This window comes from Ovis aries, chromosome 4 (assembly GCF_016772045.2).
Source record: "Ovis aries strain OAR_USU_Benz2616 breed Rambouillet chromosome 4, ARS-UI_Ramb_v3.0, whole genome shotgun sequence".
In the NCBI taxonomy this organism is placed as follows: Eukaryota; Metazoa; Chordata; class Mammalia; order Artiodactyla; family Bovidae; genus Ovis; species Ovis aries.
Window position 1 is genome coordinate 23120349 of NC_056057.1, and position 16015 is coordinate 23136363.

At 36.6% G+C, this 16015-nt stretch overlaps 1 protein-coding gene across 5 annotated transcripts in view; it reads right to left on the bottom strand.

Annotated features, from left to right (window-relative positions):
- Positions 1-14049, bottom strand: part of ETV1 (ETS variant transcription factor 1) — a 97146-nt gene extending 83097 nt beyond the window's left edge. Inside the window, exons 1-6 of one of the 5 annotated variants that reach the window (XM_012176422.4) lie at positions 13946-14049; positions 13651-13847; positions 13388-13519; positions 12458-12545; positions 11058-11105; positions 1776-1829 (exon numbers count right to left, since the gene is read on the bottom strand). In XM_012176422.4, coding sequence (XP_012031812.1) covers positions 1776-1829; positions 11058-11105; positions 12458-12545; positions 13388-13432 — 235 coding nt within the window. In that variant the 5' untranslated portion in view covers positions 13433-13519; positions 13651-13847; positions 13946-14049. Of the gene's footprint in view, positions 1-1775; positions 1830-10529; positions 10863-11057; positions 11106-12457; positions 12546-13046; positions 13248-13387; positions 13520-13650; positions 13848-13945 lie in introns of those variants that run through there. The other 4 variants (XM_012176423.4, XM_060414936.1, XM_012176421.4 and 1 more) reach the window with 4 other exon arrangements.
- Positions 14050-16015: the final 1966 nt, after the last annotated feature.

Here is a 16015-nt window from a genome sequence, read left to right on the forward strand (position 1 = left end):
ATGTTCAGACACTAAACAGTACATAACATTATTTTCTCAGATTAGAAGTTAAATTGATAGAATAGCAGGTATCAGGGGCTGGGGGCAGGTAAGTAGGGAGTTAATTTTTAGTAAGTACAGTAGAGAGTTTCAGTAGAAATCATGAGAAAGTTCAGATGAATAGTGTTCATGTTTGCACAACAGTGTGACTGCCCCCAAGTGTTACTCACTCAGTTGTGTTCACTTCTTTGCAGCCCCATGGACTGCAGCCCACCAGGCTCCTCTGTCCATGGGATTCTCCAGGCAAGAGTACTGGAGTGGGTTGCCATGCCCTTCTCCAGGGGAATCTTCCTGACCCAGGGACTGAACCCACATTTCCCACAATGCAGGCAGATTCTTTACCATCTGAGCCACCAGGGAAGCCCCACACTGCACACTTAAAAATGGTTCAAAAGGAAAATTTTCTGGCATACATATATTTCACCACAAATGAAAAAGAACTTTAATGGTGCTGAACTAAACTATGTAAACTGGGAGAGAATCTGGAAGAAACCTCTTACAACCCTTGACACCTGGGAAACAGAAGATTTCAAACATAAAAGTTGAAAGCACTGCACACAAACATCTGTTACTCAAAGAAACGTAGGTATTTGTATTAGATTTATGATATTAGGTGTGAAAATACGAGTTTGATAAGTTATAAGGTATTAAGCATCTGTTGTTGCTCTTGCTACTGCCTCCTGTGAAACTGTCAATGGTCTGGAAAAATGAAACAAGTTAGAGCTTTAAATGGTGCTAAAAGAACAAAAATGACACTTTTGTGGCAGTCGAGCAGTTAAGACTTCCTGTTTCCAATGCAACGGATATGGGTTCAATCCCTGGTCAGGGAGCTAAAATCCCACATGAGGCACAGCACAGCCAAAAACGATAAAAAAATAAAAAGTAAAATAAATAAAACTAAGGCAGGGTACGCCATGTTCATTTAAAAAAATTTTTTAATAAAAAATTAATAAGAGAACAAAATGTATTAGATCAGTTTTAAAATCAGAATGGCATTTATACCCTTTTCTTTACTATTCATATCTCAGGCCAATAGCTGCAGTTTGCTAATAGAGGCAAACCATAAATATCAGAAGTAAACTCTGAGGCAACCATGTTTATACAGGCAAAATGCTCATTGGGCTATTAGAGGGGTAGAACCCCTGAATCACTTCTCTTGTATCCTCTGAAAGGCCCTGGAGTGAGGCTCAGGGAAAGAAACACCGAAGGGATTCTAAGGGAAGCCAATGGCAACTTTCATTTGTGTCATTGTGTCCAGGAAGCAAATAATGAAGATAAAAATGAAATCCAAGCAAGTGAATATTCATTAATGTAAAATAATACAGTAAGCCAAAGAATGCTTGTTCCAAGATTTTTACGTCATACAACAAATCTCGTCAGGATTTTAACTACTGACTGTCTCCCATCAGTATTCCGACTTTTCCTGGTGGACCCACTGAAAAGCTGAAAGTAAACACCTGAGCATTCATGGTTCGCACCCTGCTTCTCCTCCAAGGATATTAACCAAATAGGGAACAGGATCCTCTTTTAAGCCCAGCCAGTTTTCCCAAGCTCTGTTCAGATCACAGAGGAATTCTGCTGTCTCAACCAGACAAATACAGTTACCTCATGATTGTAAGCTGAAAAGGCACAGACACAGAACCAAGAACAGACACTGGAAGAGGAGACCAAGCCCAGAGAAAGAATAAGAGGAGGAAACAAAGACAAATTCAAGAGATGAGTCACACGGTACTTACAACTTTCAGCCTGGTAGTCTGGCACAAACTGCTCATCATTGTCAGGTACCTGAGCTGAAGGGGGAAAAAAAAAAAAATGAAAAAAGAAATTAAGAGAGAAACTGCCAAAGTGTAAAGAATGTCAAGTAAAATCTCTCATGGGAGATTTTTTTTAGGTTGAGACCAAACCTACGATTATTTGCCAGTGAGTTCCTATTTCAAATGGTATTGACAGCAAAATTCAAGAAGGGAAATAGAAGCAATCATCAATGTCAACCAGAAAACACATATATCAGAAAGAAAATGGTGGCAGTTGTAGTTCCTCGGCATTTTACTTGCCACATGGAAATAAAAGAAACATGAAAATAAAAGCAGCTATAGGAATTCTATTAGCTGCAGTGTTTTTGGCAAGAATGGAGTAAGAAGTATTTTAATTCGCCTACTGCCGATGTTTAAGCAGCCCATTTAAATTTATCACAGAATTCTTTCAAACGATGTGTAGTTATTACACAAACCCCTCTGCCTTTTAGAAATGTCTGTTTTCGATGTGTTTGGCCTACTGCTAGACTACCATAATTAACATTTGCCCGAAATTTGGCCAAAAGATGTGATGAAGTTTTTTACATGAAAGACAGTCATTGATTTTGGTCATATGGAATAAAATATTATATCTCAGTGATTATGGTCACAATCATAAAAATAATAATTAATAAAAATAAACCTCATATTTTCATTCACAATATTTTCCAGGTGACCACTCAAGACTAACAAAAAGAATATCACTATTTCATCAGTCATAATGTCAAATGACTTCCCTGTCTTTAGTAAAGGAATAAAACGATGAATAGCAAGAACTTAATGTATTCAGCAATCAAAACAGAAGTATATTTTTTACTTCTAGAATATTTTTATCACAGTTAATTCAGGCATCAAAATAACCTATTCCAAATTGACATAATATCACAAAAACAAGTTTCCATATACACACAAAAATATGCACAATTACACACATACAAACTACATAAAAGTGGGGTCACTTTTAATTTGGCAAAAATATAATGAGTTACCATCCTAATTAACTTTAGGTATAATCTGATTGGCTAGTATTATTTCACTAATATTACCTAATCCTGAAACTTATCTAATCAAGTCATATTAAAACAGATGTAATTTTTTTTAAGTATCTATTCTGTATGAGGAATTCTTATGAAAATAATCAGTCTTTGTTGAAAAAGTTTGGGGTTGGTAATAGAATTAAGAAAAAATCCATATAAAGAGAAATTCGATATTTAAAAAGTTCTATATAAGAAAGAAACACAACATACACACAATTTAAATGTCTAGTGTGTCAGCTTATTTAATAGGATTTAAAAAAACATTTGTTGAAAAAAATTTGTTATATATCAAGAGCAGAATAAATGATAATCTTGCAAATTGCCAAAATATATGCAGCAGGACATTCAACTATTTTCTAACAACTTTCTTCTGTTTACCAATACTTGAGTTTATTACAGATAAATTACGTTCCTTGCCACTAAAGGAAATGAGACAAGTTAATAACTTTTTTTCCAAATTAGAACTGATGCCTATTTCACCAGTCGGTACTGGAGGAAAAGGTTTATTTGCTTCAGGTTCCACTAACATCTGATACCAAGGTTAACCAAATCAAGCAACTTTCAAATCATTTTTCTGTGCTCTGCTGTGTAAACTGTGCAACAGTGTTGGAACTCCATTTTAGTCATCAGTTTAACAGTGATAATACATATTTTTCATGAAGACTAAATGAAATAGTCTAAACACAATGCCAGTCACAATACCAGATACTCAAAAAATGTTACATATTTTCTTCTTTCCAAAACTCTACCACCCACCATTTTTTTCCTTTCATACACAAGTACTACTAAAATTACTACAACGCAAGTTTAGTATTTTCACTTCTAATGAATTAGATTGGAGATGGAAAAAAAATCACAGCTAAAATTTGTACATTAGTATTCTCTTAGTTATAATCATTTTTTGACATTGCAGTAAGCCTCATTTTTCTCAAAGACTCACAAATTATGTGGACAAATGTCCTTTAAAGTGTTTTCACCAAAAAAAGTACAAAAATGTTTTAAATATTTATTTAATAAATGACAGCGGGCAGACAGAATCAAATCCTATACACTTTTTCTATCGTATCTACACGTTTTGGTTTTTGCTCTAAATTAATAGCTAAACAGAGATAACCATTGAGATGGAAAGTTATCAACCACAGCGATTACTATGCTTTTAAAAAGCCAACATTTACAAGAATCTAATAAAAACGTAATACCCCTTTACAGGAATAGTTAAAAATAGCAAGTGAGTAACAAATATATTTGTAACAGAATATGCTGGTATGAATGTCCTAAAGGCCAGACTTTTTTTTTTTTTCTACTTTCATAAGACAAATTTGCAACTCCATGATATATATCACTACAAGAAAGGTATAAAAATAACTGATGGGTAAGTAGTATATGTTGGCATATGTGTGGGGTGCGGGTGAGGGGAAGGTTGTTGACAGTGGAGGGGGGCAGAGGCAAAACTTTGGGAAGAGAAGAAATCAGAAGTTATACCTCACAGAGACAGAAAATAGCTACATACTAACAATTTTGTAAAAAGAATAAGAATTGCTATTTCTAGTCTAACTCCTTAACATACTGAATAAATACTTCACACTTGTGCCTGAACATATTACAGAATTTTAACAAAAAACATATGACTCACATTTTCACAGAAGCTAATCTTAAGAAACTGAATAGACCAAATGAAGCAGCATGCCACTTAAATAGACAAAGGCTTCAGTCTATCTCTAACTTCAAGTTAGAGTCAAAGGAAAGCAGTTAACGAAAAACACAAGTTGGATCTGGGCAAGGAAAATATGACAAAGTATTGCCACACTCATATTATACATTTCCTTTTTTGCCTCCATTCACGAAAATGCTATGAAGTAGCAAACTACAGCTGCCTGAAAATTTGTGGCAAGCCATACCCACTCCAAAGAGGAAAATTAACAATAGAGGCCAAACTAAATGTATATATATATGTATATATGTGTGTGTGTGTATATATATATATAGTTATTTTACTACTATCTATTATAAACTATGCTTGGAATAATCACCTTTGGGGAATGAAAATGTTTTCCCACACTGTAATTAAAGAGGAAGGGGAAGAATAAGAAAGGGGAAGAGAAAGTATATACCAAAAGACCAATAAAAGGCTTTCAAGAAGATGAAGCATGTGGATTTTATTGGTAATAGCTGGAGCGCTTCTGTCAGTTCATTGCACATTAATAGACAAGCTGCCATCAAGTCTCAGGACTTCGGCTTTAAAAGCGTAGTACGTGCACTCTCAGCTATTTGCTTTACCCAGATTATCATCGAAAGTTGTTTTTTTCCTCCCCCCCGCTCTCCTTGTCTTTCTTATTACATTGCAATATATATTATGAGAAAGAAAATCATGAAAATATTAACGACAATCTTGATGTCACAGAATCATTAATCCTTATTTTGAATTTTAATATATACTTTCTTAACTAACATTGCCTAGGCAGGGGGGTGAGATGGAGAGCAGACAATTTTTAAACAGTTTGTCTCTCTTTTGTGCTTGCTTTTAACGTTCAAATAAAGCAGTAATCACTACTTAAGAAAAGGTGAATGTTGAAATATTTTCCAAGTTTGGCTGCAGACAAGCAAAAACCGTCTTATTCTTACAAACTAGGCGCCTGTTGGGTTTTCTTTTAAAGCTAGGGGAAAAGTGGAAAACTTACAAATGACACAAATGTCAAGTTGAAAAGGGGTTAATATTTAATTAAAACCAGTTCTATCCACTGTAACAATGACCTGGAGCCAAACAAGGCGGAAGATGTATGAGTCATTCTTTCTGCCCGTGAATGAGACAGCTGATCTCCTCGGCAATTCCTCCAGACAAGCAGGCAGAACTGGAGTTCTGCCTCCATTCACAAAAACACAGTCCAGCATGAGCCATGTGGCTCAACCGCAATCTTTTCATGTCACACCCTTCCAGAGAGTTAAGGCTAGTCAACTTGAACTTGCAATATAAACATACCAATTTTACTGCTCTATCTCAAACACAGTTCAGATCCATTAATGAATATGTTTAAATAAATGACAAAATGAAATCCATATATACATTTACATATATTTAATCCATCCTGCTTTATAGGGTAACTTGTCACAGAAATTTGAATGTATAAAACTAAGAAGATGGAAAGACAGATGGATGGATGGATGGATGAAGGAAGAATGGAAGGAAAGAGAAAGGGGAAAAAATGACAAAGCATTAAAGAAATGCCTTTTTTTTCTTGCTTATTCTTCAAATGCTCTTTTTATTTTAAGATTATAATAGTCTATTGCTTAACTTCATAGCATTTCCCTCTCACAGGGTAAGAAACAAGTTTCTCTGAAGAAATTTAAATTTTCTTTTAAATAAAACAACAAGAAAATCAACCTTCACACAGTTGTATTTTGCTTAATCCTACAATGAAGCTTCAGGCCATGGAATGAAATAATCATGAAACCTCTAAGCCAGGTTTTACACCACATCCGCTTTTAACATTAAAATGACTGTACCAATGCATAAGCATTAATTAATGCAGAAGTATAAATATATTTAAACAGCACAAAAAAGGGGCTATTCCTCCATGGCAGAAAATTCTTTAATATTGATAAAGTCATGCTTTCTGTATGCTCAAAGAGAAAGAAAACAGTAACTTTCAGTTGTTTTTAGCCTCGAATCAACTTCAGTTTCCTAACTTTAACTTATATAGAGGTTTGAAAACTTAAGCGTAGCTCAGAGCTGTTGCTGTTAGCAAAACATTTTCTGTAAGGTACTGAGAGCTGACTTCTATTATTATTGTTATTATTATTATTTTAATTACAATGTTGCACACCAGTCAAAGGGAATAAAGTTTTCCTATGAAATTTAAGAAAGTACAATTTTCTGTAACTGAATTAGCTTAGTAATTTCATTAGCATATATTAAGACCTTCTGGAAAAACTGTATCTAGGCTATACGAAATCCAAATTTTATTTCTAACCAATATTTCTATTTTGCAAATAGATTCTAGATGAAATGCATTTATATACTGTCAATAAATGCTGATAAATAGAATGTGTTTATTCCAACTGGTATCCCTTAATCAGGTCCAAACAAGAAGTCTTTGTTTCATAGTTTAGAGTATTTCATGGTACGAGAAAAAGATGGGCAGTAGCTCCCTCTTGCCCCCTCACAATGACTCTTGCTCAACACTAAGAAATAGTATGGACTTCTGTAATTTAATGTCTAATTCTCAATTCCTCTTTTTTTTTTTTAACCACACAAAATAATGAAGTTTTTAAGCCTTTTCTCCTAACTGTATCACATGGAGGGGAAAAAAATCTATGAGTACATATTCAATTTATGTTCGATTTCAAAAAGAAAGTCTAATTTTTGAAAAATAAAAATGAATGCATTGTAATAGCTTTGTATTGTGGGTGACACTATGCATACTGAGTAACAACATATCATTTAAGGAAATTCATGATAAATGATTTTGAATATAAATTTAGTATCAACCACTAAAGTTGAGGAGATACAATGATATCTCTGCTTTTCAGCAAACCTGATTATTAATGGAAGGTCACAGAAGACAAAAGGAAAAAGCTTATCTGCACAAGGGCATGAGGTAATAATAACCTTTAGTGTAGAAAAGTTATTTTTAGAGATACAACTTCGACTCAAGTGTCATGGCAGCATGAAATTTAACTTACATCACAACTGAAAAACATCTGCCCTGATAGGAGCCAATCATTGTTGACATTTATCCTTAAAACTACTGACGAAACCTCACGGACATCTAAACCAACATCAAAAATAACACTCAAAAGTTGCTATAAATTTATATCAGCTACATATGAAATGTATCATTTCGCTCTAAGTTGTGTTAGCAGGTAAGCTTTAATGAGTAACTTTTAAAAATGTGAGCCTCTTAACTCACTTCTACATCCTTCTATTTCTGTCCTCCACATACAAAAGGTTCCATTATAATGATGAATACTAGGATATCTTTCCTTAAAGCACCACTAAAAAGGTATGTTACCAAGATGTTATTAGAATGGACATTTGAACTCATTATTTCATGGATCAAATAATTGGAATTGCCTTTCTGTCAATGGCAATCTAATTCAAAAGTCAAAGAATCAATAAAGTATTGTACATGGAAAATGACAACATAAGAAAGTGGCTTTGGCAAAATTTTAAATAAGCACATTCTCCATTTTTTAACTGCTACTGTGGCCACTGAAGACATTACCTTTACAATTTTCTTCAGAATGAGATGTGATTAAAGTGTGGCATATATGTTAAAAAAAAAAAACACAAACCTTGAAATTGCAACGTTAGTACTTCAAAAGTGATACTAATATAAAGTTATATTCTTCAAAAACATATTTTTGATCCCTGTTCAGAAATTGCGGTGGGGGGGTGGGGGGGAATGGAAGTATATTTTTTGGAGAACACTTTAGTGAACCGAAAAGAATGGTTCCAACCTCACCCTCATACAAATCTTGCTTTATCTACCCCAAATTTTTCCTTGGACATACAACACATTTCATAATGTATAATAATTTACTTATGATTAATTCATGGTATACTTTGGGTCTACTTTATAAAAAGTCTTATAGGAAAAAAACAAATTAAACCTGAGATAATGTATTGTTTCCCAAGTATTCAGGGACTCTGATTATTTTTTAAAAAATTTCTATGACACATCAGAACTAACTTGACTTTCCTGTCTAATAAATTTTTAGACCTGTTTAACTTTCCAATGGGATTCTTACTCAGGGGAGAAACTTGGTTAATTGCTAATGATCTTTTTTTTAAAGGGTCAAGATGCCTTAAATTCTATGGTATCCTTCTTAGAGATAAAACATTATGAAAAGAAATAAGTAAACGGTTCACAGTCTGACAGCTTGGCAATGTTTGATTTCTGGATGTCCAGAAGGACATAAATGAACAGATCTAGCTAGCAACGAATAAACTAATGTAACTTTGAGATCTCAGCTAATGTTGATCAAGATGTAGAATAAGTTAAAATGCTAATGCAAATATCATAATTATGTAAAATTGCTAAAAATAAAAATAAATGTGCAGCTCATTAACAAATAATAAAAAGAAAAATTCACCTTTCTACTTACTATTAGATTTTTTAAAAATCAAGTTACTGTTAATGCTTATATCATCATAGAATTAAATTATTCTAAAATACAGTCTTATTCATGGTTTGTAAAAGGAGCCCACCTGGTTATTCAATAAAACACTCCAGGGATTAATCCCTGAACTTATTTAAGCTTATAAATTCTTTTCCAAGTAAAAGTCCATGTTCTTTCAAATACATCAATCACTTTCTAGGTTTATTTTATAGAAAACTAAATCTTCAGATCCAATTTATAGGTCAGGTTAATTATCACAGGTAAGAATATTCAGCGCTGAGTTTTAAAATAAACTCAGATAAATTACCAAATCACTTATCTGAGTAACAAAGAAACAAAACAAGTCAAAAGTGAAACACTGCACTGAAAGTGATTAAAAATGGTAAGAGTCTGTCACAGTTCCACATTTTTAAATTCCAGGAACAGAGTTGCTATGCACATTCAAAATCTGCCAGCAAGTGCACTGATTTGGAATCAGTGAGACTCAAACATCTTAAGAACCAACAAACCTTTTAGAACAATTAAAATAGATATTAGAAGGTATTTTGGAAAAGTGAATAAATTCCCTCATAAATGTAATGTTCTTACAACCTTCAACTCTGCAAAACTTAACAGACTAAAGTTCATGCACGAGCCTCTGTGCAGATTTTTGTTGAGAAAGTTATGTTTGAATGTATGGTTTATGTTGCAATAATAAGTAATCTATTGCAGTAAGTTTCATTTACAGAGACAAGCAAAATGACCTTTAAATATGACTAAAACTTTCATTAACATACAAGTGCAATCACTCTTTCAAAGGGCTTCTGGAAAAGCTATTATTTAACTTAAAAGCTTCATAAAGATTGTAGGAGCTCTTTGGAAAAACTAGGATATCAGCAACACAAAGAAACTTATTTTACATGCTAACAGCAATTTGATCAACTACAAGCAAGACCACCCGAAAAAACACAGCAGTCTGCCTCAAAGTAGCAACAGCAATGCTCAATTCCATTTCAAAGACCCTCTCTCTTCTTTGAACCATCTTTAAAAAAATCTGTTCCAAAAATTGCATGTTTCCCATATAATGTAAAGATAGAAATAACACAACTATATTCAATGCTTAAATATCTATAATTTTCTCTTCATGTTTCCCACAAGACACATAATATAATAAAACTATTATTTCACATTTAGCATAACAAATCCAAAGGAAAAATTTCAAATTATAGACACCAACAAAAGTCCCTCAACATTAGACATATCTCAAGTTGCACAAAGCTGTACTGAAGCAGTATCTCCTTGTTCCTATAAAATAAAGTTACAATAAAAGATACAATAGATGGCAACACAAAATGTTATCAAAAAGCAATCAAAATTAAAAGCAATGCCTTTAAATGTCTCCTTGCTACATTAAATAAATCCTAATACAAGCAATAAAATGGCAAAAGTCAATTTCAACAAACATCACATCATAGTAACACACAGAAAACATTTTAAAAATCTTCCAATCCCCCGAAGGTTTATTTTAAAGCCATAGATATCCTTAGCATTGGATACACACCTAACGTTCTGTGTTGCGAGCAAGGTGGAAAGAAGACACTTGCACTTAAATCTTGAAGCATCCCGTCCCGATGAACCCAGTGAAACTAATTTCTGCCATCAGAAAAGTCCTCCACCAGAACACCAAATAATGATATGCGCTGCTCTAAAGGAAACAGCAAGCCGGGTTCTGGCTCTAGGAGGTCTCTCGAGGTACAATAATATAAACCTGATCAATTGCAATTAAAATCTGAACAGAGGCTTAGAACTTGAAGTCTTGGTGCATTAGTTCTTGCCAAAAGCAGATGTGATTGTGAGCTGGAAGCAATTTCTCCTGGTAATTTGTGATGACACTGGGTAGTGCAGTCCCAGATTCCCCAAAGACAAACTCATCAGAGGCTCTAATATATGCATGACACATGAGGTGGCTCTTTTAGAGCTCAATTAATTGGGCTGAACATTAAGACAGCAAGTTCAGGACTTTTTTTTTTTTAATCTTTCCCTTCTAGAGTTGCTTTTCCCCTCCTTTGAAAGCAATTTTTTGCCTTACCTTCTGCAAGCCATGTTTCCTGTAATTGACTTAGATCTTGAAAGAGTTCTAAAAAACAAGTCAAAGACATAAACAAAAGATTTGAAAACCTTTTAGGCGACATTAAATAGAAATGTTTGTCATGAAACTAGTCCTATAGATCAATTTAATTTGGGGAGGGGCATCAATAAAGAAATGAGGGTTCATAACATAATTATACCAATAATCCTGCCCATTTTGATGCCTACTAAGCAATGCTTCTCAGTATCTTTTTTACCCCCTTTTAACACACAGCTTAATAAATAAGCCTAGAGACCTCAAACAACACACTTACAGTAGAAGTCAAAAAAGGTTGAGATAAAGGTGTGCCTATCCTCAGAAACTTTTTTTAAACATATTCAATTCTTGCTAAAATAGTGGTAGGGGAAAAATCAGAAAGACTAAATAACACTTTATTTCTGTCTTCCAAATCTTCTATCAAAGATTTAACAGTACATGGTATAATTCTCAAAGTACTATATGTTTTGAGGTTCATTGCTTCAAAACTCAAAGGGACAACTATTAAATACAAGATTTTAGAGGAAAATTTCTACACTAATAGGTTTACAAAAGTAAAGAGATAACTCCCTGGCACCTGCTTATTATCAAGTCCGAAATTGTGTATTCTGTCACTGGGGAGGGAGAGGTATGTGTAACTTATTCCTATTTATATGATGATTTGAAGAAGTTCGAGAATTCAATATACCTAATCTAAATGGCAAACTGAACCTTGATAATTAAATCTAAGTTTATTATGAATGCCCCCATATGGCTGGAATAATTGATAACATATTGACCTCCTATCAACAGTTCATAGAAAGAATCTTCAACTTAATTTCCTAAATATGTATTACAATTATTAATTAGGCCTTAATTATGATTCACTGACCACTTAAAAGGCCTATAAACAAGATATTATGACCACACCATACGGTCATCAAAACCATCTCTGAAAAGTTTGGTAACAGTATATGGTTTAGTGTAAGGAGATGGGAAACCAAACAGTCACTTATATTGCTCAACTTCTAATGCAGGAGAAGAGAGTAATTAAGCTGTCTAATTTGTTCCTCTGTGTTGGATATTTTCAAATTGTTACCTTAGTGTATGGGATTACTTATATGCCATATGGACAAACATATTTAAACACAAAATGGTTAAAAGAAGGATGTCACTTTTAAGTTATTTCCTTCTTTCATTAGTTTGTGACAGGGCCATAAAACAGCAAACTGTCACATCACATTAATTGCTCCAAATACAAGTTTTGCTTAAATGCAATCATTTGAAAGTTTATTATTCTTAATGTAAGACTGAATGCTTCTCTTCTTTATGAGGGTGGGAAGTACAGGTAAAGAGGGGGAATTCAGCTCTAAATCAAACCTCACCTTCTGAATCATGAGCCAGATCTCTGTTAATGAATTTTCTTTTCCTGACATTTGTTGGTTTCTCGTTACAATTTCTCCCACGCTGATTCTACAAAGGGAAAGATAAAATTCTTTTAAAAGAATGTAAACTTCAGATGTCAAACACACACACACACACACACATACACACACACACACACACACAGGCATACATAAGTCTACTGGATGCTCTCCTTAAACAGAAAAATAAAAGTCCATGGTATCAATCCCAATATCCATTTTCTGTATTCATTTGACAGTGAAAGCGTATGCTGAGAATTCAACAGCCAGGGAGAGTTGCTTCCCTGTGCGATCTGAATACACTGTGTATCAGTCATAGATTCATGTATCAAAACAACACTAAGCAATTACACTTAAAGTCGTTTTTAGGCTAGATCGAAGCTAGATTAAAACACAGTTGAAGTTTATTCTCTCAGATAATCCCCTAAAAAAAGAACAAAAAGAGAGTGATGAAATGAAAAATATAAGAGAGACAATGAGAAAGAAGAAAAGAAAAAAAAAAAGGAAACAAAACCCATGTAAACAAAAAAGTGTCAGCATTTGTCTCAACTTCATTCTTTTCAATGTGGCAGACAAACCCAGCCAAAAACTTTGAGTGCAGCAGCTGCTGCTGCCCTCCTTCTCCTCTTCCACTCATCTTGAGCACTTTAAACAGAAAAAAAAAGGGGGGGTCTTAAAAACAAAACTATGCCTTATCCAAATCACTGAAAGGTAAGCTCATTTTGAAGACTGGGCTTCTAGAAGCAGAGTCGCCCTACAGTGGCAACAAAGCAGATAAAGTATCTGCAGTCCCAACCCCCTTGCTCCCCCCTCTTCTCACTCGCCCTCCTCCCCCCACCCCCTCCGTCGGAGTCAAGTTTATAAACAGCAACTTTCGAACTGATCACTCACATTGGTGACCATGTAAGGCACTTGCTGGTCATAAAATCCATCCATTCTGCTGCTCTTCGCAAATCTCAGCTCAGTGTTTTATATTTTAAGCATTTAGCTGGAGATTTCCTCGGGATCTGGACTTCTATCAACCTAGAGGGGAACAAGATGGCTTTTAGGCTTAAAAAAAAAAAATCATGAATGAAGCTCTTGAATTTGCATAGCTAATTATCCTCCGACAGTCCCATTCACAAAAATAACCCTCCCTACACAGCCTCCTTCACCTGGATCCAAAGAGAGCCAAGAGAGTTCACAATTTACATATTTTCCTTAGTAGCAAAAATTCGAACAAGAGTCGATGTATTTATTTTCACTCTCGATGTTTCCCTGCGCGGTCGGTGTACCCCGGGCAGCTCTGATTCGCAAACGTGTGCAAAACTAGCAATGGCGATCAGCGAGACTTGCTTTGCACCTAACGGGACTAAAGAGACGGAGACACCTCTTTCGTAAGGATAGTTTTTGCAACCCACAACCATGCAATTATCTGGAGAGACATAAAAAGTTGTAGGAAAGACCCACCTGAAAGCCACGCTAGGCGAACGGCTGCAAAAAATTCCCTCCAATTTTAATAAAAACATTAATTATTGCCCAGCACTTCCCCCTTGGAAGCCGAAAGCGCCTCTGACAGAGCTCAATTCGGTGGTTTTTCCTCTACTTCTCCTCCAGGGGCCTCCAATCCAAACTGATGGATCGCTGCCTCCCATTGGCTCCACGTCTCTTTCACAAGATCAGATTTCGGGCTGTCAATCAGGAGGCTCGCTGCCCCTTCTCGTGAATCTCCCGCGCCCCTCTGCCCAAGCTGGTGCTGTGCCTGCCGGCGCTGTGACCGCAGCCTGGAAACTCCACAGAGCAAATCGGCTGCCGTCCTAACCCGCTGCTTATTGTTAAGGCGCCTGGGGACACTGAAGCCATGTGTATCGAGTCACCAGTTGTCCTAACTGGTGTGTTTGGTCCACTATCCGGCTGAAGCACTTTCCTAAAGCACTTTCGTTCGCGTCAGATATATATTCTGAAACGCGATCTTCCAAGACCATGCGTCCTTAGTCTCCTACCTCACCTCCCTCGAGATCTCCAGTCCCTCCACTTTGAACCTGATAAGGAACCCACCTGGCAATACAGCCTCGTTCCTACTAAGCTTTTGGCCCAAGTCCTCTTCCCGTTTTTCAACGCCCATCATCACCGTTATGGTGTATCAAAAACATTTTTTTTTTAAACGTCATCCTCAAGTCAGTCTTTCATGAGACAGTAAGATCTGTGGGGAAAGCCCTTGGGAGAAGCAGAGGAATTGCTTTTTAGAAGGGGTTGCGTTGGGAGAGGGAACTGAGAGAACTACAGAGCTATCTAAGTGAGGAAAAGTATAAAATAAAAACGTGTCCCACGTGTGCACTGCAACTAGGTGTTTCGAGTCCCCGGTGCAAGTGGGGAGGGGCAGGGATGGGTTGAAGTGGCTCGGATATCCTAGGGACTCGCACGTTTCCTGAGCTTTTGTTATGTATACACGGAGGCGGAGGGTGTCACTTACTGTACTTGACGCTTTCACTTCCTCTCTAGTTTTTAAACTGCTAGAGCCAGGAATTGGTGGCGAGGGGAGAAGGGGAGTCGGGTTTCAAGGACAATGACTAGGACGTTAAAAAGGGAGGGCTGCAATTCTGAAACCACTTGCCTGACCCTCCAACTGGGCTGAGCTGTAAAGAGTCACTTAAGAAAGCCTCGGCCCAACCCGGGCTGAGAGGCCTCGGAATGGCACCGGGGACTCAGCGCTGTTAAAATTCATTTGTGATCCTGGTGGCGACCAGAGCTAAAGACCAAAGGAAGTTTTCGGCAGCTGTTCAGCCTGTTGGGAGACGTGCTACAATTCTCAATTTCTAATCGAAAGTTTTTCCTTAAATGGAACATTATGGAGCCATATTAAACTGCAGTATGAGCGAACAAGACTCAATTTCGGACCCATGGAAGTGTCAATTTTTTTTATTAATAATAATATTAAAAACCTTAATACTGGGGAGACACAATAACTGTGGACAGCAAGGGCACACACCGTGAGTTCTTTAAAAGCAGTAAATCAGAGTTAGCCGGTCCTAAGGCGCGCACCTAAGAGTATTTTAAGCAGGAACCGCACATTTACCCCGGCCGGGGACAGGTTTGGGCGCAGCCTGGCTTCAAGGCCGGCACGGTGAGGCTCTCGGGTACTTTCCGAGAGTGCAATCAGGCGGCAAGCGTACCCCGCCGCCCAACACTCCCGGGATAGCCCAGCCGCTCTAATCTGGGCAACAGTTTCCAAAGACCTTCTCGGCGGCTGGAGCCGGACGGGTAACCAGGGTAACAGGAGGGGGCGGAGCTTCGGGCTCAGGCCCCGCGAGGTTCTCTCCGCAGCCAATAACGTACCGTCTGTTCCCAGCCCATTGTTGTTTATTGCTGACCCCGCAGCGCTCCGCTAGGAGATTGGCCTCTTCGGAGAAGGAGGCGGAGCCTCTCCCTCCCTTGCACCCACCTTTCAGCTCCATTCACAAAATTCCGGCCTGTCTTGGTCACGTGGTGGGGGCGGGGAGCGGTAGGGGAAATGACACAACAAAGGCCCAAGTTTTCCAA